General features: G+C 53.7%; 3 protein-coding genes across 24 annotated transcripts in view; 1 reads left to right on the forward strand and 2 right to left on the reverse strand.

Annotated features, from left to right (window-relative positions):
• Positions 1 to 10957, reverse strand: part of Zfp605 (zinc finger protein 605) — a 32261-nt gene extending 21304 nt beyond the window's left edge. For 6 of the 15 annotated variants that reach the window (NR_197282.1, NM_001432398.1, NM_001432386.1 and 3 more), the window contains 1 exon segment: positions 10504 to 10703. The gene's annotated coding sequence lies outside the window, so the exon portion shown is untranslated. 15 annotated transcript variants of the gene reach the window in all.
• On the forward strand, positions 10725 to 14623 carry Gtpbp6 (GTP binding protein 6). 8 transcript variants are annotated; one of them, XM_087579053.1, is made up of 10 exons: positions 10725 to 11072; positions 11827 to 12019; positions 12375 to 12445; positions 12531 to 12661; positions 12886 to 12956; positions 13310 to 13468; positions 13587 to 13795; positions 13958 to 14106; positions 14210 to 14362; positions 14442 to 14623. In XM_087579053.1, exons 3-10 carry the CDS (start codon positions 12428 to 12430, stop codon positions 14590 to 14592), a joined length of 1041 nt encoding a protein of 346 aa, XP_087435179.1. In that variant the 5' UTR covers positions 10725 to 11072; positions 11827 to 12019; positions 12375 to 12427; the 3' UTR covers positions 14593 to 14623.
• A 42-nt stretch (positions 14624 to 14665) lies between these two features.
• Plcxd1 (phosphatidylinositol-specific phospholipase C, X domain containing 1) lies at positions 14666 to 17904 on the reverse strand. Its single transcript, NM_001427696.2, is given in 7 exon segments — positions 14666 to 15211; positions 15695 to 15878; positions 16020 to 16175; positions 16332 to 16460; positions 16706 to 16842; positions 17344 to 17433; positions 17820 to 17904. Coding segments are annotated over 6 exon segments (924 nt in total). The 5' UTR covers positions 17423 to 17433; positions 17820 to 17904; the 3' UTR covers positions 14666 to 14972.
• Between the last annotated feature and the right edge of the window lie 1768 nt (positions 17905 to 19672).

Below are 19672 nucleotides of genomic sequence, written 5' to 3' on the forward strand. Positions count from 1 at the left end.
GTCCTGTTCCCAGCAGGCCTCCAAAGGCACCAAGATGACGGAAACAGCCTGTCTTACTTTCTAATACAATGGTCCAAGTTATTTAAATTCATGTTCTAAGCTCATATTAAGGAATTCTGTAAGAACCAGTCTTGGGAAATATAGTTATTACAGGTTGCTACTTAGAAATTTGTCCACTAACCATCTAATTAAATAGCTATTAAAGCTTTATATTTTCTCTTATTATGATTCACGTCTATATAGAGACTAATTTTAGGCCTTTCCAGTTACAGATTCATGTATGCCTCATTACTTCTATGTGGGGGAAAAAACTGCCGTAGGATATAAACAAATAACTCACCTTTGACTTAATTATTGTCTTTGGATTTTACTGCTGTGAAGAGACACCATGACCAAGGCAACTCTTATAAGGACAACATTTAATTGGAGTATGGCAGCATCCAGGCAGGCATGGTGCAGGAGGAGCTGAGAGTTCTACATCTTCATCTGAATGCTGCTAGGTGAATACTGGCTTCCAGGCAGCTAAAATGAGGGTCTTAAAGCCCATGCTCACAGTAACACACCTACTTCAAGACCACACCTCCAAATAATGCCACTCCCTGGGCCAAACGTATTCCAGTCCCTGGCCCCCGTAGGCTTGTTCAAACCTGAGTCTATGGGGCCATACCTAGACACAGCATAATGGAAAATACATTTAGCTGAACTTCAGCAGTCCCTATAGTCTATCACAGTCTCAACAATATTTAAAAATCTTAATTTCTAGCTCAGTGGTAGAGCACTTGCCTAGCAAGCGCAAGGCCCTGGGTTTGGTCCCCAGCTCTGAAAAAAAGAAAAAAATCTTAAGTTCTAGGTCTCCTCTGAGATTCAATCACTAAATTGTAATCCCTTAAAGTCAAAAGCAAAACACATACCTTAAACATCACAGGATATACCACCATTCCAAAATGTCACAGTGAGTAAATACTGGACCAAACAGACCAAAAACCATCTGGGTAAATTCCCAAACTCTGCATCTCCATGTCTGATATCAAAGCAGTCCAGATCTCCAACTCCTTTCATCTTTGTTGACTGCAACAAACTTGTTTCTCCTGAGCTGGTTCCCCTCCCTGTGAGCAGCTTTCCTCACTACATATCCCACAGCCCTGGCATCTCTCCATCTTTCGGGGTCTCCAAGGTAACTTCAAATTTCAGTTTCTTGTTCCAATGTCTGAGATCCACACATGATCAAAGGGCTTGGGTCACTTCTGCAGCTCTGCCCTCTGTAGCACTCTAAGCTCAGGTTGATCCACTCCATTGCTGCTACTGTTTTTGGTGATCATCCCATGGTACTGGTCTCTCCAATACCGTGGGGTCTTCTGCTGGAACTAGGCTTCACCAATAGCCTCTCACAGGCTCTCTTCATGTGTCAAGCCTCAAATTCTTTGCCTGATCCCTTCAGTCCTGGGCAATCAATTGTAACTAAGGCTGCACCTTCACCAATGCCCTGGCCTCTCTCAGTGCCAAGCCTCAGCTGTTCTTCATGACACATTCATGTGTTCATGCCTTCAAAACCAGTACCACCTGGGTGATTCTTACACATTATCAAGTCCAGATGAAGCACATGTACAACTTTGGCTATCTTTGGAACATACTTTCTTTGTGCTCTCAGAAATCCTCCCAGAAGATTTAACCTGAGGGATGTTAGCCTCTTTTTAATCGTCACTAATTTCTTAGCTCTGGCTGAGCAGCATCAATTGTTCCAGTAGTTTCCTTCCACTCTTGATTCTAAAGTCAGAGGCACATGGCAGAAGATGCTGAGTTCTGCTGCTTGCTGGAGTTGGAACATGGCCACCCTTGTTCTATCACATCCTCACCAGCTTTCTGTTTTCTAACTCCTTCACTGCCTAAACTTGGCAGTCCTGGAACCTGCTCTGTAGATTGGCCTTGAATTCAGTGATCTGCATGGCTCTGTCTCCTGAGTGCTGGGATTAAAGGCATGTACGACTGTATCTTGACCTATTTTTTTCTACTTGGAAGTGGCTCTGTACCAGACTGGCCTTGAACTCAGAGATCTTCTTGCCTCTACCGCCATGCTTGAAACTTGCTTCCATGTCACTGCTCCCTTAATTTTATCTCCTAGAACAAAGGAGATAAAATTCCATTCTACTTCTTAGTGCCCCTTTAATACTTCAAGCATACATTTTGTATTTGCTCTTTTTAAGCTTGCTACCCCTCATCAAAGTGCTCTTCATGAGACTAAACTCTATAGCACACAGTCTAAACTGGGTTGTTTTAAGACCTCCTTTTTCAATGCAATTAATTTGACTCCCTTCACCTTAGCCTCAGGCAGACTCTTCAGACGAGGGCAAAAAGCAGCCACGTTCTTCACCAGACTAACACAAGAACATAGTTTTGGTCACATACTAAAATTCTTCTCCACTGAAACCACCACATCCAAGCATCCACAGATCCAATCACCCTCAGCAACAAAGTCTTCCATATTCCTACTAGGATAAACCATTAATCCTCACTTAATGCATCGCACCGCTTTCCAAAGTCCCAAACAACATTCCTCCAAACAAAAGCATAGTCAGGCCTATCACAGCAATACACTAATCCCTGGTACCAACTTCTGTCTTAGGGTTTTATTGCTGTGAACAGACACTATGACCAAGATCATTCTTATAAAGGACAACATTTAATAGGGCTGTCTTACAGAATCAGAAGTTCAGTCCATCATCATCAAGGTAGGGGCAGGGCAGCCTCCAGGCAGGCACGGTGCAGGAGGAGCTGAGAGTTCTACATCTTCATCTGAAGGCTGCTAGGAGAAGACTGACTTCCAGGCAGCTAGGATGAGGATCTTAAAGCCCATGCCCACCGTGACACACCTACTTTAAGACCACACCTCCAAATAGTGCCACTCCCTGGGCCAAACTACTACAATCATCTTCATTCCAGAGAGAAAATCTTTGGAACCTAAGATTACATTCTCACTCTTGAGCCCCCCTTTTGTTTGTCTCACAGGAATTGTTTTATTCCTGAAAGCAATGGCCTGTGGAGATACCAGATACATCATTTTAGTGAATATCATTACTTTGGATGTGCAAATCTTGGTTTTCTCTTGATGGGAACTCAAATAATTTAAAGCCTCATGCTAGATGTCACAAACAGTGGGTATGAAAAAAGATGGCGTATGGCATCATGGCATATCTTGCTGCTCCTGGCCACATCTGGGCCAGGCCCAGGTCACATTCCATCCTTAAGAACCCTGGCTCTTGCTGGAGAGATGGCTCAGCGGTTAGAGCACTGACTGCTCTTCCAGAGGTCATGAGTTCAAATCCCAGCAACCACATGGTGGCTCACAGCCGTCTGTAATGGGATCTGATGCCCTCTTCTGGTGTGTCTGAAGTCAGCTTCAGTGTACTTATACATAATAAATGAATCTATTAAAAAAAAGAAAAAAGAGGGGTTGGGGATTTAGCTCAGTGGTAGAGCGCTTGCCTAGCGAGCGCAAGGCCTTGGGTTCGGTCCCCAGCTCCGAAAAAAAGAAAAGAAAAAAAAAAAGAAAAAAGAAAAACCCTGGCTCAACTTGCAAATTGCAGACTGAACCAAGTCACATCAGCATGTCAAATAAACATAAACAATACTCAATGTAAGTATAACAAACTCCAAAAAAAATGACATTCTAATACACATGGGTACTTACAGTAGTGTTCCTTCATTGTTATGGTATAAGTCACATTTAACTAGATGTGAAGTCAGAGTCAAAGACTTTACAGGTATGGATCATCCAGGGATATTTTCTTCCTAAGAATAACCCCCAAGGAAATGCCAAGATAAAAAAGGAAAACTCCGGCAGCCGTTGAGACGCGAATTTACTTCCTGCAGCTACTCCCAGCTTTCCTCGCTCAGAGTCTTTAAACATGATGGAGATGATGGCCAGCAAAGCAGGAGAAAAGGCGCTAAGAGATTCAAACTGAGCGCAGGACCGAGCATTTTAGGGATGTGTTTACGAAAGCCCGCGGGGATCACTGGGTCAGAATGGCCACGGACTGAACGACAGCGGCACCCAGAGGTCCAGCGTGGAATCTATCGCCAAGTTGCTTCTGAAATTCTGCCAGAAAAAAATCTCAACTACTTTAAGGTGCCGAGTATCAAAACCAGGACTTTGCGCTTTCCTAGACAAGCAACGTGCACGCAGCTGTATCATACCCTGCCTTTGGCACTCATTTTTCAAGATGATATACTAATGAAATATTTTCTCTTTGGAAAAAATGTGGGGGTGTACTTGCCACTCTTGGTGGGACACATCTGTAATCCCAGCGCCCAGAAGGCAGGAGACCCAGCACAAGTTCGAAATTAGCCAGGTCTACACAGAGTTCCAAGCCAGCCAGAGTGACATAAAGCATTAACAAAGAGTTCTCTTTACTAGAGAAATTATCCATTGTAAAAAGATATATCCTAAAAGCAATAATTTCTAGAGTTGAGATGGCTCAGGGGGTTAAACTGCTTGCAGGGGGAAGCATGAGGACCTTCGTCTAACTACCTAGCAGCCATGTAAAAAGCTGGTGGCCACAATGGCTTCTGTAGTCCCAGAATTGTTGAGGTAGAGACAGAAGATCGCTGGGGTTTGCAGCCTGCCAGTCCAGCTCCAGGTTCAGTGACAGATACAGACTCAGGCGTAACACCGAGAGTGAAAGGAAAGGGTACAACTTTCTCTGGCTTCCACAAGTATGTGCGTGGGCAGGTGAGGGTCTTCATGTACTGGCAAACATATACAAAATAATAAATTCTTATTGTAGATTCAAACATAATTTCACCATGAAACACTGAAAAACACTTATCAAAATTAAAAATCCTATAATTGCAGTAATTTAAAATTTTACCTTTGATGTCTATCCTAACTCATCCAATATGCACACTTTTAAAAATTCCCCAAATAATCTCCTCTTTTAGGGATATTATTAGCTACTCATATCCATTTACTAAAATACATAGTTTAGATGGTCACCATCTATATACCTTGTTGTGGGGTATCCACTAGAGAAGATTGCCTGGACATGGATTTGAGACAATAGAAATTCTTATTAGCCAGCTACCGAGAGGCTAAGTTCAGACTTTATTTTAGAGAACTTGACCTAAGTGTTAACCAGCCAATTATGAGGCCAAAGTAGCTGTCCAATTAGATGCTTGCTCACTTATTCCCTGGCTGCTGCTTACTATATAACACCTTGACCGGATTGATGTGTGGCTCTCCCCCACCACCAAAACCATCCTGTGTGACAGTGGTGCATTGGGGGAGTCTGCACTAGCTCAAATAAATTAAAGACTCTGCTGTGAGTTGCATCAAAAAAAAAAAAAAAAAAAGGAAAACTCCTACTTTACAAACTTGTAAATAAGAAAAACAAAAATTCTACTTTATATAACAATATTGGCAAGTGCAACGTGTTCTAGACTTACAAACTATACCTGTAGAGAGTGTTCAGCTGGTTAGCATGACAGCAGACTGACTATCAAACTACTAATGTCGAAGCAGGCCACAGTAAAGCCTTAATTTCCACTGACCAGACTCTGATAGTCCAGGTAAGAAGACACAGTGTGGGTGACAACGTCGGAAAGTTAGACTGAGCAAGATCAGAGCAAGAGGCTTCTGACTTACCTTTGTGTCTCAATCTTTGTGCCTCAATACAGAGAAGACTGTGACTGAAATCTCATCTCCATTTTTCTGGAGCTGAAGCAGTGCCTCAGGGGTTTAGAGGATGCTCTGTTCTGGCAGAGCACCTGGGTTGAGTCCCCAGCGCCCACATGGTAGTCACAACCATCCTCTATCCCCATTTCAGGGGACCCGGTGCCCTCCTTTTTTTTTTTCCAGAGCTGGGGACCGAACCCAGGGCCTTGCGCTTGCTAGGCAAGCACTCTTCCACTGAGCTAAATCCCCAACCCATTCCAGTGCCCTCTTCAGAATCTGTGGATATATGCAGGCAAATACTAATATAAATATTTCTAAATGAATAAACCTATTAGGGTTTAAAGGAAAAGAAGAAGAATTCTCCACAAAAGAGGCAGCTTGTGGGAATAAGGCCGTGAGAAGATCAGTCACAAAGAGAGACCTTTAGAGGGATGGGGTTGGACATGCCTAGGGATAAATTTGATAACAGGGAACCTGTAGAAGACCTGAAGGCCAATGTGGTCCTAGGAGCTTTTCTTTTTTAGCTTTTTTTCCCCCTTTTCTGATACAGTCTCCAGTAGGCTATGGTGGCTTTAAACTATATAGTCAAGGAGGTAACTGGGACAGAAGGCGTGGGTCACATGCCCAGCTGGATTTTCTTTCCTCTTTATTTCCTTCCTTCCTGTCCTTCTTCCCATCTTCCTACCTTCCTCCCTCTACCTTTCCTCCTTTCTTTTAGTTTATTTTAACAGGATTAGCTCTAGTTATCCCTGGCTGTCCTGGAACTCACTCTGTAGACCAGGCTGGCCACAAACTCAGAGATCTGCTTGACTCTGCCTCCCAAGAGCAGGGATGAAAAGCATGGACTGTCAGCTTAGATTTTCTTTTAAAAGAACTAAAACTTGTATAAAGAACTGAGTATAGCCAAGTGTGATTAAAGTCTGTGATGGAGAGCAAATAGGAATATTTCTCTGCTTAGGGAGAGTTTGCGTGCAGTACAAGATTCAAAAAACTGGAGAAAGAAGGGAAACTTATTCAGTTTGTTTAAAAATCTTTTCATTGGGACTGATAGGTGGGTAGTGAAGATAATTTTCTGAGACAAGAATGGAATGGAGAGCATCACTTTCAGGTTTGTTATTGCTAACAAAGAAGCACAGCCAGTGCTAACTAAGCACTATTGTATCCGATGATAATTCTTTACAGAGAGCATCTCCTAGAATCCAAACGGTGAAAAGTTTCATAATTTCTGCTGTTTCTCAGGAAGACAGGGTCCTAATGTCCTCACAATTACATGTTTTCCAGTCAAGGAAATCCACAACACAACAGAATTTTGTAAATCAACCTCCCAAGCCTCATAATTCACTGGCATCAAAATGACTGATCATCACTGTCTTCACCAACAAAAAGATCGCACATGGATGCTGTCCAGATCTCATAGGTTTACAAACCTAGAAAGCAAGCCCCTGCTCCCCAACCCCACAAGGGCTTGTCTGGGGAATCCCACTAGCCCTTCATGTACCTGGCACCGACACCCACTTTCTCAGGCCTGAATGATCTGATATTCAGAGCTCCTCCATCAATGAATCAAGTCACTCTCCCCGACAGGGTGCAGCATCAGCGATGACACCCCCATCTTCCCTCATCCCCCCACTCCCAACCCCCATTCTCACCCCCAGCCACCTCCCCCAACCTCCTACCAGGTGTTTGGCCACAATCCCTCAGAATGTTCCAGGCCACAACTCACCTTAATCCTCTCCAAAACCAGGACGCCCCCCTAACGCCCTTCTGCGCATGCGCACCAAGCCTGTCCAAAGCATCTGTGCTGGCTTCAATCAGATCCTGAACGTTCTTCGAGTTTGCCAAAGACCAGGATGGACACAGGCTTTGCTCCCTACAGGACCGTATCATCTGTCACTCGCTTCACTCATGCTTACTGATAGCTGCAGAGTCAATGTGGCCCAGTAGAGGACGTGTCCATGTAGAACTACATTTTCCAGAGATCCACTGGCACAAATGTGCCAGGGACTGGAGGTGGGCTTCACTTCCGGAACCCACCCCACACCCCACGCTACCTCGGGTACCACAACATACTTGTTTCCGAAGGATGATGTCATCAGCAATGTCCTTTTGTGTTGTATTGTCTCACTGGCCTGAATATTACTTTTTAAAACTTTATTTTAAAGTTGTTTATTTCATGTGGATTAGTTCTGTCTCATGCTTGTGCACCATGTGCATGTTTAGTGCCTACAGAGGCCAGAGAGAGGGTGTTGGAGCCTCCTAAAACTGTTGTGAACTCCCATGTGGGTGCTGGGAATTAAACTTATGTCCTTTAGAAATGCACCACTGGGGCTGGAGAGATGGCTCAGAGGTTAAGAGCACTGACTGTTCTTCCAGAGCTCCTGAGTTCAAATCCCAGCAACCACATGGTGGCTCACAACCATCTGTAATGGGATCTGATGTCTTCTTCTGGTGTGTCTGAAGACAGCTACAGTATACTCATCCATAAAATATTAAGAAAATAAAGGTAGGGGTTGGGGATTTAGCTCAGTGGTAGAGCACTTGCCTAGCAAGCACAAGGCCCTGGGTTTGGTCCCCAGCTCCGAAAAAAAGAAAAGAAAAAAGAAAAGAAAAGAAAGGTAGACATATGTCCCAATTCAGGCACTGAAACAAAACCACACTGCTGATTAGCACTGGTACAAATATCCTCAGATGAGAATCAAAAGTGTCTCTTAACTCTGAAATATAAAAAGAAATGAGACTTCTTATCTCCAGTGCTACTCCCACAAAAGAAAAAATGTAAGTTAATCTCCATGATTTTCAGTGGGGATACAGAAATGGAGACAACATAGAATTTGAGGAACGGAATCTACAGAACAACCTCCAAAGAATAAAAGAACCAAAGGCAAACTCATCCAAAGTGGGCATGGAGGATGCAGGACAGCTCTGGCCTAGGGATCTATCTCAGAGAAATGTGCCACTGATGAAGTGAGATGAAGATGAGAGATGAAGAAAAACCAGTTGTACCTTTGGCAGTCACGTATCCTGCCAGGTTATTGTAATTTCCTTAGAACTGAAAATTCTGTTCTACATGGAAGATGGAGAATCCTAAGACTCAGGAGCTGAGCAAAATTCACACACTCAAGTATTCCCTGAATCTCAAAAGATTGACTTCCTCGGTATCAGATAAACTCTTAACAATTTTGGGTATGAGGAGAATCTGATTCGTGAGTTGAGTCCAGGTTATGTGTAAATCATGAAATGGTCAGAACACTGTGGCCGTGAAATGTGAAAACAAGCTTTACACTTCCCACACCAATGGAGAGTTGCTTGGATAAACGCAGAGAAGAATTTTGTCAAAAACCTGGTAGAAGTATGGAACGCTTTAATTTTAGATGATGTTTGCCGGGTTGAATGTGAAATTGCATTTTAGCCTTGTCTGTACACAGCTTCTAGAAAATGCAAAACCACTAACTGAATGAATACCGTACTGTTATATTAATAGCTCCATTACAACAGTATGTGCAGCAAAATGAATATTTACTAAATCACAAAAACCCTTATTTTCACTTTAAAGTCTAGAAAACAGAAGTGTTATTTTATTCAATTACATTTTCTTATCTACCAGGGGGGGAATGTGTGCTTGGGAAAATACGCCGGTACAGAGTCAGAAACAAACTATGAGAGTTGCCTTCGCCCTCAAAAATGTAGGTCCCCGGGCTTAAACACAAATTTAGAGACTTGGTGGGAGGCACCTTGACCTATTGAACCATTTTGTTGGCTCAAGAATACACAAAAACCATTTCCTCATCCGTCGATTTTGTAATTTCCCGACGGAAGAGGGAACAGAGAACAGAGCAAGGAAAGTAAACGTTAGGATAAAATCGTTTTAGCTCAGTATCTCTGGGCCCAAGACAGGGCCTGAGCACAGGGAATGGTGAGGGGGCGTACTGTAAGTGAGAGGGCGGGGCCGAACAGTGACAGGTAGGGGGTGGGGCTGCATTGCGGGCGGGGCTGGCCGGTGACAGGCAAGGTGTGAAGAGGTGGGCTGTGAGGGCGGGACTGAGCGATGACAGGCAGGATGAGGGGACTAGGAAGGTGTGAAGGGGCGGGCCGTGCGGGCGGGGCTGGCCGGTGACAGGCAGGGTGAGGGGGCGGGCTGTAGAGCAAAGGGCTGGGCTGAGCAGTGACAGGGGTGGGGGGGTGGAGCTGGGTTGTGGGCGGGGCTGAAAGATGACAGGGAGCGGGTTGGGCTCAGTTGTGGGCGGGGCTGAGCGATGAGAGACAGGGCCTGTGGAACCTTCAAAGCTAGGATAGACTGACATGGGGCGAGGCCACTGAGGGGTAATAGGTCACAACAGAACTGAGGGGCGGAAGACCCGGGCACTCGCCGAAGCAGGGTCTCGTGATCTCGTGGACACTGGCGATGGAGCATCACACACACAGGATAATAGTGCTCCAGGATAATAGTGAGCTGCGCAGACTCTCGTCTGTGAAACACAGTGGGCTGCTCAGTCAGGGATTCGAGGGTGAGGTCGAAGCTAAGGGACCTCCCTTCCACCGCTCATGGGCCCACAGCCCAGTGCGGGAGCTCGGGGGTGACGTCACAGCACCGACCGGGGCTCTTTTCTCTCAGCCGACGCTTTTCCGGGTTATGAATCACCTCCATGTGTAGTACTCAGGACACACGTGGGTGCTCGTCTCGGCTATAGTGGATAATCCCAGGTGTGTGACAGGTGTACTGACCCCGGTGTCCAGGAGATAACACACGTGACATCACGATAAAGGAGCAACGTGACTTACAGCACAGACCATGCCCCCTCAGTGAGACCACATCCCCTCCTTAAGGCCACACTTACCCGCTAGTGACAACACGGGGCTCTGCCTCCTGTCAATCAGGAGCCAAGCTCAGAAGCAGCCCCTGAGGGGAGGAGCACTGTCCTTCCGGCCCCGCCCCTCGCTGGCCTTTCTCTCTGACCCCGCCCCTCGCCTGGTTCTTCGCTGCGCGCTAGCACCGTTTTTTGTCCCGCCGCACGGAGCCCTTCACGTACGCTCATGCGCCGTGCTGTCCTTCCTGTCTGTCACTGCTTCACCCACCCCGGTGCGCGCGCACGCGCCATGCTGTTCCCTCGCGTGGCCGCGCTCCCGGGCATCTGGCTCCTGCGTGTGAGGCGTGTCCAACACGCTCTGAGCCTCGCGGGGACCCTGCCACGTCCCGTCCGCGCTGTCAGCGCCGGGAGCCGGGCACTGGGGAGCGTGTGGGCGTCAGACGGGCCCGTGCGAGGCAGAGGCCCGGAGGATCCACGTGAGGACGAAGAGGAGGAGGAGTTGCTCCGTGTACCGCCCCTCCTGCCCTTTGACGCACAGCGCGTGTGCGTCCTGCATCCTGACGTCAAACGCCCGGCCGGAAAAACGCCTCGCAGCACAGGTAACCGGTATGGCCAGAGTGGAGACCGCGTAGGGAAGCCGGAAGGGGCGGGGACCTGAAGGCGGAAACGCGCGGTGCTATCGGGAGGCCGCCGGACGGAGGGCTGACGGGAAGGAACCGGGGCGGCGGTGCCGCCTGAGGGCGGGGCCGGAAACGATGGAGGCACCAGAGCGCCGCGGCCGGAAGAGATTGCAGAGAGGACCGAAGTGGGTACTGAGAGCGGAAGGGAGGAGCTACGGGTCAGACTGACAGGCGGGTGGAGGTCTGGGAGGAGCGGATCCAAAACAAGGGCAAGCCGAGGGAGGAGCACTGGGGTGATCTGATGGACATCGGCATGGGGTACGCACTGTGGAAAGTCGGATTGGCTGGGGATCGTGGCTACTCTGAGCGTGGAGTCGGAGTCTGGGGAGTTTGAGGGGGCTCGATCTGGCTGAGAGTGGGATGGTACCTGGGGCTACTCCATAGGTGGGGCTGCGTGTGCTCCGGGTTGTGTGTGGGTAAGGTGTGCGTGAGATTTAGGGGCTGCTCTGGGGCGGGGCTTTCGTTAAATTGTAGGCGGAGTCTGGGGGAAACTTCGGACGGTGGGGGCGTGCCCTTGACGTTCGGTGCCTTGCCCTAGTCGAACATTGGAGCTCCGCAGGGCGAGCTGTTTGGGGGCGTGGTGTGAGCCGCAGGGTGGGGGCGTAGGGTGGGGGGAGGAGGCGGGCCTGGCGTGGGCTCGCTTCCATCCCGGACCTAACCTCTGCGCCAGCAGCGTTCCGGGGTCTCCCTGCCCGGCTCTTGACCGCGGGACCCGTGTGTCCCCGCAGCGGAGTGGCAGGTGGCAGAGGCAGCCGCGCTCGTGCGCGCGCTCCCGGGATGGTCGGTCGCGCGTACCCTGGTGGTGTCCAGCGCAGCGCCTGGCAGCAGGCAGGTGTTCGGCAAGGGCAACTTCCGGGACCTGACAGGTGAGTGGTACTACACCCTTGCTGCTGGGCGTGCCTCTGTGCGTGTGTGTGAGTGACAGGTGAGTGTGTGTGTGACAGGTGAGCGGTACTACACCCTTGGCTGCTGGGCGCGCCTCTGTGTGCATGCGTGACAGGTGTGTGTGTGTGTGTGTATGTGTGTGACAGGTGAGCAGTACTTCACCATTGCTGCTGAGCGCCCCTGCGTGCGTGCGTGCGTGCGTGCGTGCGTGCGTGCGTGCGTGTGTGTGTGTGTGTGTGTGCCTGCTGCCTCTACCCAGGCGGGTGTAGATGTCGCCTCCCAGGACACACCGCCTCCCCCACTTCTGACCCCTGACGGCCACTCCCTGTGCTCCAGAGAAGATCAGGGGATGCCAGGATATCACATCGGTTTTCCTGAACGTGGAGAGGATGACGCCACAGACCCAGGTTCCCGCGTGTTCTCTGCTCCCCACGTGACCCATGATACCACGTGACCCCGTGACTGATCCCCGTATGACCCCCGTCTCCTCAGAAGGAGCTGGAGACCGCGTGGGGCTTGCGCGTGTTCGACAGATTCACCTTGGTGCTTCACATCTTCCGCTGCAACGCGCGCACCAGGGAGGCCAGGATGCAGCTGGCGCTGGCCGAGATTCCGCTCCTCAGGTGCGCGGTGCTGTCCCCCCCGCACGTCCTCCACTCGTGTTTTCACTATCTGCGGTCCTAGCGCGTCTGTGGGTGCTGCAGTGTTTGTGGTGCTCCCCGCAGCCCTCCTCACGCACTCTCGCATGTCTGTGGATGCTGCGGGGGTCTCCAAGTTTCCTCTCGCGTTTCCGCTGCACACACCCCGGACGCTGAGGCACGAGTGCTCCCTGTTCGTCTTCCCCCAGGTCCTCCGTGAGCGGGGACTCTGAGCAGCAGGATCAGCAAGGCTGGGGCTCCCGGTACATCATGGGGTCAGGTAAGCCCCGGGGCGGATGACAGGGAGACGGTGGGGAGACGGGGTGGGGTTGGGGGTGGGCGGAGCACGTTACTGAGCCCTGAGATCACAGCGGGGGAGGGGGCACGAGGGACATTGCAAGGTATGGCGAGTCCATGTGACCCCTGACCCTTCCATGACTCCTCCTGACCCCCGAGTGCATCTATGCACACGGAATCTGCTCCGAGCTCAGGGCTGTGTGTAGGGCCAACTGTGTGTCCTTCTGTGACCGTCGGTGTGACTCTCGCGGGAGGATCCGCGGATGCGTGCCCCAGCTTCTCCCCACCCCGCATCCCCCATACCCCGCACCCCACAAGCATCCCTTGCCCTCCCAGGTGAGTCGTTCTCGGAACTGCGGGCGCGTGCACTCAGAGACCGGGAGCTGCGGCTCCGCCGTGTCCTCGAGCGGCTGCGTGACAAGCGGAGGCTGATGCGGAAGGAGCGGGTGCGGCGCGAGTTCCCCGTGGTGTCTGTGGTGGGGTACACCAACTGCGGTGAGGACCGAGGGGCGCTGCTCTGGGTGGGCGTGGTGTGAGCGAGGTGCTGCCAGGGCGGGGTGGGCGTGGCGCTTCGGGGAGGCCGAAGGAGCCATGGTCTCGCCCACGCCCCTAGGGAAGACCACGCTCATCCGGGCTCTGACGGGCGAGGCCACTCTGCAGCCGCGGGACCAGCCATTCGCAACGCTCGACGTCACGGTGCACGAGGGGCGGCTGCCCTCGCGCCTTCGTGTCCTGTACGTGGACACCATTGGCTTCTTGTCCCAGCTGCCGCACAGCCTGATCCACGCCTTCTCTGCCACGCTGGAGGATGTGGCCTACTCGGTGCGTGTCAGTCCAGTGGTTATAGCCTGACTCCTGCGCAGTGCTCAGCGGTGTGGGGTGTCCCCGCTTACAGGCCTGTCTGTGACCACTGTTCTCTCGCTTACCTTCCACCTCTGACCCCTGACCATACCCCTTCATGACCCCTGGTCACACCCCACCCAGGACGTCCTGGTGCACGTGACCGATGTGAGCCATCCCGACGCAGAACTGCAGAAAGCCACGGTCCTGTCCACACTGCGGGGCCTGGGTCTGCGCCCTGCACTGCTGGAGTCTGCCGTGGAGGTTCACAGCAAGGTGGACCTGGTGCCTGGGTGAGCATGCTGCGGTGGGTAGCGTGGTGCGGTGGGTAGGGTGGTGGCCCACACCGATCTCCGGGCCCACCCCACATGTGACTCCTTAACCCCACCCCGGCAGGCACACCATGCCATGCTCTGGAGCCCTGGCGGTATCTGCAGTCTCAGGGCGTGGGCTGGACGAGCTGAAGGCGGCCCTGGAGGCGTCAGTGCTGCGCGCCACCGGCAGGCAGCTGCTCACGATACGCGTGCGCCTCGGGGGACCCCAGCTTGGGTGAGTCATGCGTGGGGGGCCGACCCGCGCCCGCACCGCTTTCCAGCATGTCTGGCGCTGGTTCTCCTGTGTCGTGCAGGTGGCTCTACAATGAGGCCGTGGTGCAGCAGGTGCAGGAGCTTCCGGAGGGCGGTGCGGCCCACGTGACAGTCGTCATCACCCAGGCCGCCTATGGCCGGTTCCAGAAGCTGTTCCCCACTGACATCACTTCTGACCCCCACACTGACTGACAGTTCATTAAAGCCGGTTGTGTTCCCCTTGCCTGCCTGGGTCGTGTCGTCCGTTTCACGTGGGAAAGCGCTGTGCTCAGTGACGGGGGGGGGGGGGGGGCAGAGCTTCCGGTGGAAGCTGAGGTGGGGCGAAGGGGGGGAAGTCACAGATTTTCCATGGCCAGGGTCTAACGTGGGCTACCAGAGACCACAAAAATAACCGCACGTGTGCGTTACTTGGAAATTCCTTAATCAGCGGAGGACTGAGCTTCTGGCGATGCGCACAGAAGTGACGCAGTCGGAAGTGGCCGCCGTGCGTCCTGCAGCACAGTGGAACATTCGGGCCCCTGTCCTGCACCAAGTTACTGGAAGTGGTGACGCTTGACTTGGGGGCGTGGCGGTTAGGGAGACACTAGTTTCTGGTTCAAGCTAATGACGTCGCTTACGAAGCCATCTGCACCCACGAAGTCACCCGCGATGATGTTGGTGCAGTGAGGGCGCTGCCCCGGCTGCTGCGCGCGCACCCACTGGGTGGTGAGCGGGACGCTACGCCGCGTCATCTCCTCCAGGGAGTCCCCCGGGTGCAGGAGGACATAGCACAAGTTCTCGGTGACGTTGATGCCAGCAACAAACAGGCCACCTAGGGTTGTGACGCCATGTTATGTGGATGATGTCACAGGGAAAACCACACCACACAGCCACATAAACACAGCAGACACCTCGTCCCCTCCCTTTGTGACTGAGGACATCATCAGGGAGGGTAGTTGTGGTGTCAGGATGACACCTAGTGCACCTGTCAGGTGCCCTCCCGATCCCCACAGGCACCATTCACGCCCACGCCGATGTCTGCCCTCATCCCCTGCCAGACGCCCGCCTCATTGCATGATACCTCATCACTGCACTTCCCCGTATCCCATAAGCCATCACCATTGCCCCACATGATGTCACACTGAACCGTATCCCATGTGTCACTGGTCCCCGTGACATCATCACCATCCTGTAATGTCACTAACATTTCTACGCCCATGACATCACTGTTGTCCCCATCCCCCACGATGACAGCACTGAAGTCCCTGTTTCAGAGTACCTAAGACGTCACCACGACCTCCCCAAGTGACGTCACCTGGTCGTCCATGGCCCTTCTTGGTCTCCAGGAACTGCAACAGCACATCGGTCTTCACCGCGTTGCCCCACCAGTATGGGATCGCGGGCCACAGCTCATCATGGCGGCTGACCGTGGCCTCGTCCTCGTAAGACACAAGGACCTGCTGCTCGCGCGCCCACAGCTGCCCCAGGGTGGGGACTTCCTGGGTGGAGGGGCAGGGGGTGAGGGCCAGGGCAAGGGTCGCGCCCCTCTCACCACACCAGCCAAGGACCAGCTCCGCCCCGCCCCCCGCCCCGCCCCATTCCCCGCCCCGCCCCACGCAGCGGAGGCCCCGCCTCCTCACCCCGCTGGGACACAGCGTGTCCCCGAAAATGTTCACGATGCAGCCCACGAGGTAGTCGTGCATCTCGCGCGTCATCCCCTCGAAGTCCCTGCAGGCCACGATGACCACCTCGCGCGGGTGCAGCTGCAGCCACTCGGCTATCTCGGTGAGGGTGTCCTGGGGAGGCGGGGCGGGCCGGGTCAGGGGTGGGGTCACCACGGACTGAGCCGGGAGGGACCGGTGTCCACCCGGACCCCTCCCACCCTCCATGCTTCCTCCCCTACCAACCAGTGCCCCGCCCACCGCCACCCCCACCCCCACTTCGGCCCGGACCTCCACCAGCGCCTTCGTGTACATCATGTGCACAAAGCACAGGTTCCGTGCGGAGCCCCCCGGCGCATGCGCGATCCGCAGGTCCAGGTACCTCACACCTGCATCCAGCTGCCGCGTCACGTCCAGGGTCTGCAGGGTGGGGGTGGACACCCGAGCACGGGATTTGTGTTGGGGGGGACTCTAGCCCCGCCCACGGAGTTACATCACCGGGCCCTAACCCCGCCCCCACACGTCACCAGGCCCACCTTTACCCCTCCCTCAGACTCGCCCTCGCGCGCGCACGCGCACACACACACGCGCGTACACACACACACGCGCGCACACACACACACACACAAGCACACACGCGCGCACACGCATGCACACGCCCTCACCTGCGTCACCGCCCATTTCATCACCGCGGGCCCGGTGAGGAATGGCAGGACCCGGCCCAGCAAGTGCAGCAGCCGCGAGCGTGCGCGGGAGATCGGAGACTTACGGTTCAGGCAGTACGTCATCGTGTCGTGGCTCCCTGGGGACACGCACGGTCATCACCACGTCATCGGCCATGCCCCGCTCCCTACTCCCCGCGGAGCCCCGAGCGGGTCAGGGTCCCCTGTGACTGACAGGTTGGAAGGGGCGGGGCTTAAAGCCCCTGTTACTCCCCAGCCCCTGTCACTCCTCCAGCCCCTGTCACCCCCCAGCCCCCTTCCTCCAGCCCCTGTCACCCCCAGGCCCTGTCACCCCCAGGCTCTGTCACCTCCAGCCCCCCTCCTCTAGCCCTTGTCACCCCCATTCCCTGTCACCCCCGGCCCCTGTCATCCCAGCCCCTGTCACCCCAGCCCCGCTCCCCCAGCCCCTGTCACCCCAGACCCGCTCCCCCAGCTCCGGTCACCCCAGCCCCTGTTCCCCCCAGCCCCTGTCACCCCCAGCCAGTGGGCGGTCCCCCCAGCCTGACAGAGCCACTGACAGTGATTGACAGCTTCCCCACGGAAGCCCCCTCCCAGCCTGAGAAGGCGGGCCCCGCACTCACCTGGGATGGACAGGTGGTGCAATGGGACGTCCCACAGCCGCGGGCACAGCTGCGACATCCAGTCCGCCTGGTCTCCCATGAGGGCTGCAGCTACGGCGGGGAAGGGGGGTGGGGGCGCAGTGAGTGAGGGGCGCGGCGCCCTGAGGGGTCGGGGAGTGGGGTCGGGGTGATGGGTGGAACAGGGCAGGGCCGTGCAAGACAGAGCTAGAGGGGAAACTGAGGCAGGAGGCTGAACTGTGCTGAGAACCCGCGCTCCACACCCCTGTGCACACCCGGGGACCCCCATTCCCGCCCCTGGGTGACCCCTGGACCCGCTTGCCACCACCTGTGACCCCGTGACCCTCACTGCTCCCCCATACCGGGACCCGGGACCCGCACTCCCCCCACCAGTGTGACCCCGACCCACACCACCCCCCTGTGACCCTGGAATTTGTGTTCCCCCCCACGTGTGACCGCGTGACCCGGCTGTCACTGACCTGCCCCCTGCAGGTTTCCACTCGCGACTGAGGAAGGGGAGCGCCGACGTCCACGCTGCCCGACCAGCCAGTCTGAGGCCCGCGCTCCCTCCCCAAAGACTGTGTCCCCGGGGGCGTGTCCTCCGTGACGTCACGCACAGTCAGGGCACTGGCGCGCATACCTTCGGTGCCTACTGTGTGCGCTGGGACGCAGCGCGTTCCTATGCCCTGAGCCGGGACGTCACTCACCCCTCCCGCCCTCTCGGCTGTGGTCCGGGATCGGGGGTCGGGGGGATCGCGTGGGAACTGGTTCTGACTGGTTCGCTCTTCAGCCATAACTCTACCCGGGCGGCATCTGAGATACAGAGGGGGAAACTGAGGCACCGCGTCCCTCCCTCGCCAGGCTCCACTGTGTCACAGGCTCCTCGAGGCCACCCCAAAGCCCCTGAGATGGCTTCCCTTACGGGGTCGGGAGGCCCCGCATTCCCCGGTCCTGGCTCCCGGGCCAAACCGCGAGGCTTTTCTCTTTCATCCTTAGGCTACAGAGCAAAGTAAATAAACTGTGTTTCCCGGGCCCTTTTATTGGAACATCGCCCGTCACAGCTGCGCAGGTTCGTGGAGAGGACCAAACCACGACTAAGTTGTCGGGGAAGTTCTGTACAGATAAACCCAGGCGGCATCTTACCATCTGTCCTAGCGCCCACAGTAAATCATTAGTCCCCTTTTTATGGCCTTTGCTTTTACAGCCTCCTGGAATGTGTTCTGGGTAGCAGAAGCAATGGGCTGCGGACAGAGCCTGGCAAAGCTCTCACTGCAGTCGCGACTCGGAAAGGACCTAATAGCAGTCCCGCTATAAAAGAGCTTAATAATCGCTGATATAATTTTAGGAATTCTTAGAAGAGCATCACTAAGACGTAAGCACCTCGGGGAAATCTCCATAGATCTGCAGAGCTCTGCTCCGAAGTGGGGACCAATGCCCTGCGGTTATGTTTGTACTAACAGGAAAATCATCTTAGTAACAGGAATCCACCTCAAGAGTTCTGGTGGATGCTGAAGAGCAGCTGAGACACAACACGGACTGAGCCGCTATGAGCCATTGCTGGGGTAGGTGGACCACAGCCTGTGAAAAGTCCTAATAAATCCACTTTCTACAGACATGCACTCATCCTATCAGATTCATCTAGAGAAATTTACTAACTCAGCTCCGAGCGAGGATGCTTGCTCGCCTTGTGCTGGCTAAGGACGGGGCTCCCTGGGGTTCACCCGCTTCCTGTTTGTCTCCCAGGGTTCTCACCTGGTGGCTGCAGCTTCCCTAAGCTCACCACGAAGGACTCAACCCAAGCCAGTTTAGAGTATTTGGGGGCAGCTCTCTAGGGGGTTCACTGATCCCAAGGAACCAGAGGGTTCACCAGACCCAAGGAGGTCAGGGAAGTCACTATGGGGAGGGAGAATTAGGATGGGCGTGGGGAGGAAGAGAGGAACAGTGAGCAAGGCAAGCAGGGAGAGAAAAACACAGCACAGGGGAGAAGGAGGAGGGAAAGGGGGGGAGGAGAGGGAGGCAAAGAAGAGGGAGGGAGGGAGGAGAGACAGAGAGACAGAGAGAGACCGAGAGCAACAGAGATAGACACAGAGACAGAGAGACAGAGAGAGACCGAGAGCAACAGAGACAGACAGAAACAGAGACAGAGAGCACAACCTGTCTGGATTGTATAGGAAGAGATTCTGGAGGAGGGAAAGCCCAGCCCCTGGGCTGGAAAGCTCAGGGTGCTAGGCGGGGTACGCCAGCCACTCCCATAATTGGTGGGGCCTGAGGAACGCTGGGAGAACCTGGAGGCCTGGCGGCTCTGCTGTGTTCAATGTGCACTTCAGCCCCT

This window comes from Rattus norvegicus, chromosome 12 (genome assembly GCF_021556685.1).
Source record: "Rattus norvegicus strain SHRSP/BbbUtx chromosome 12, alternate assembly SHRSP_T2T, whole genome shotgun sequence".
Taxonomy (NCBI): domain Eukaryota; kingdom Metazoa; phylum Chordata; class Mammalia; order Rodentia; family Muridae; genus Rattus; species Rattus norvegicus.

Bases quoted from the DNA above. Each gene is read 5' to 3' on its own strand.
- Gtpbp6 (XM_087579053.1), top strand. The intron at 13,796-13,957 runs GTGCGTGTCAGT...CACCCCACCCAG, and splicing joins TGGAGGATGTGGCCTACTCG to GACGTCCTGGTGCACGTGAC. The intron at 14,107-14,209 runs GTGAGCATGCTG...CCACCCCGGCAG, and splicing joins AAGGTGGACCTGGTGCCTGG to GCACACCATGCCATGCTCTG.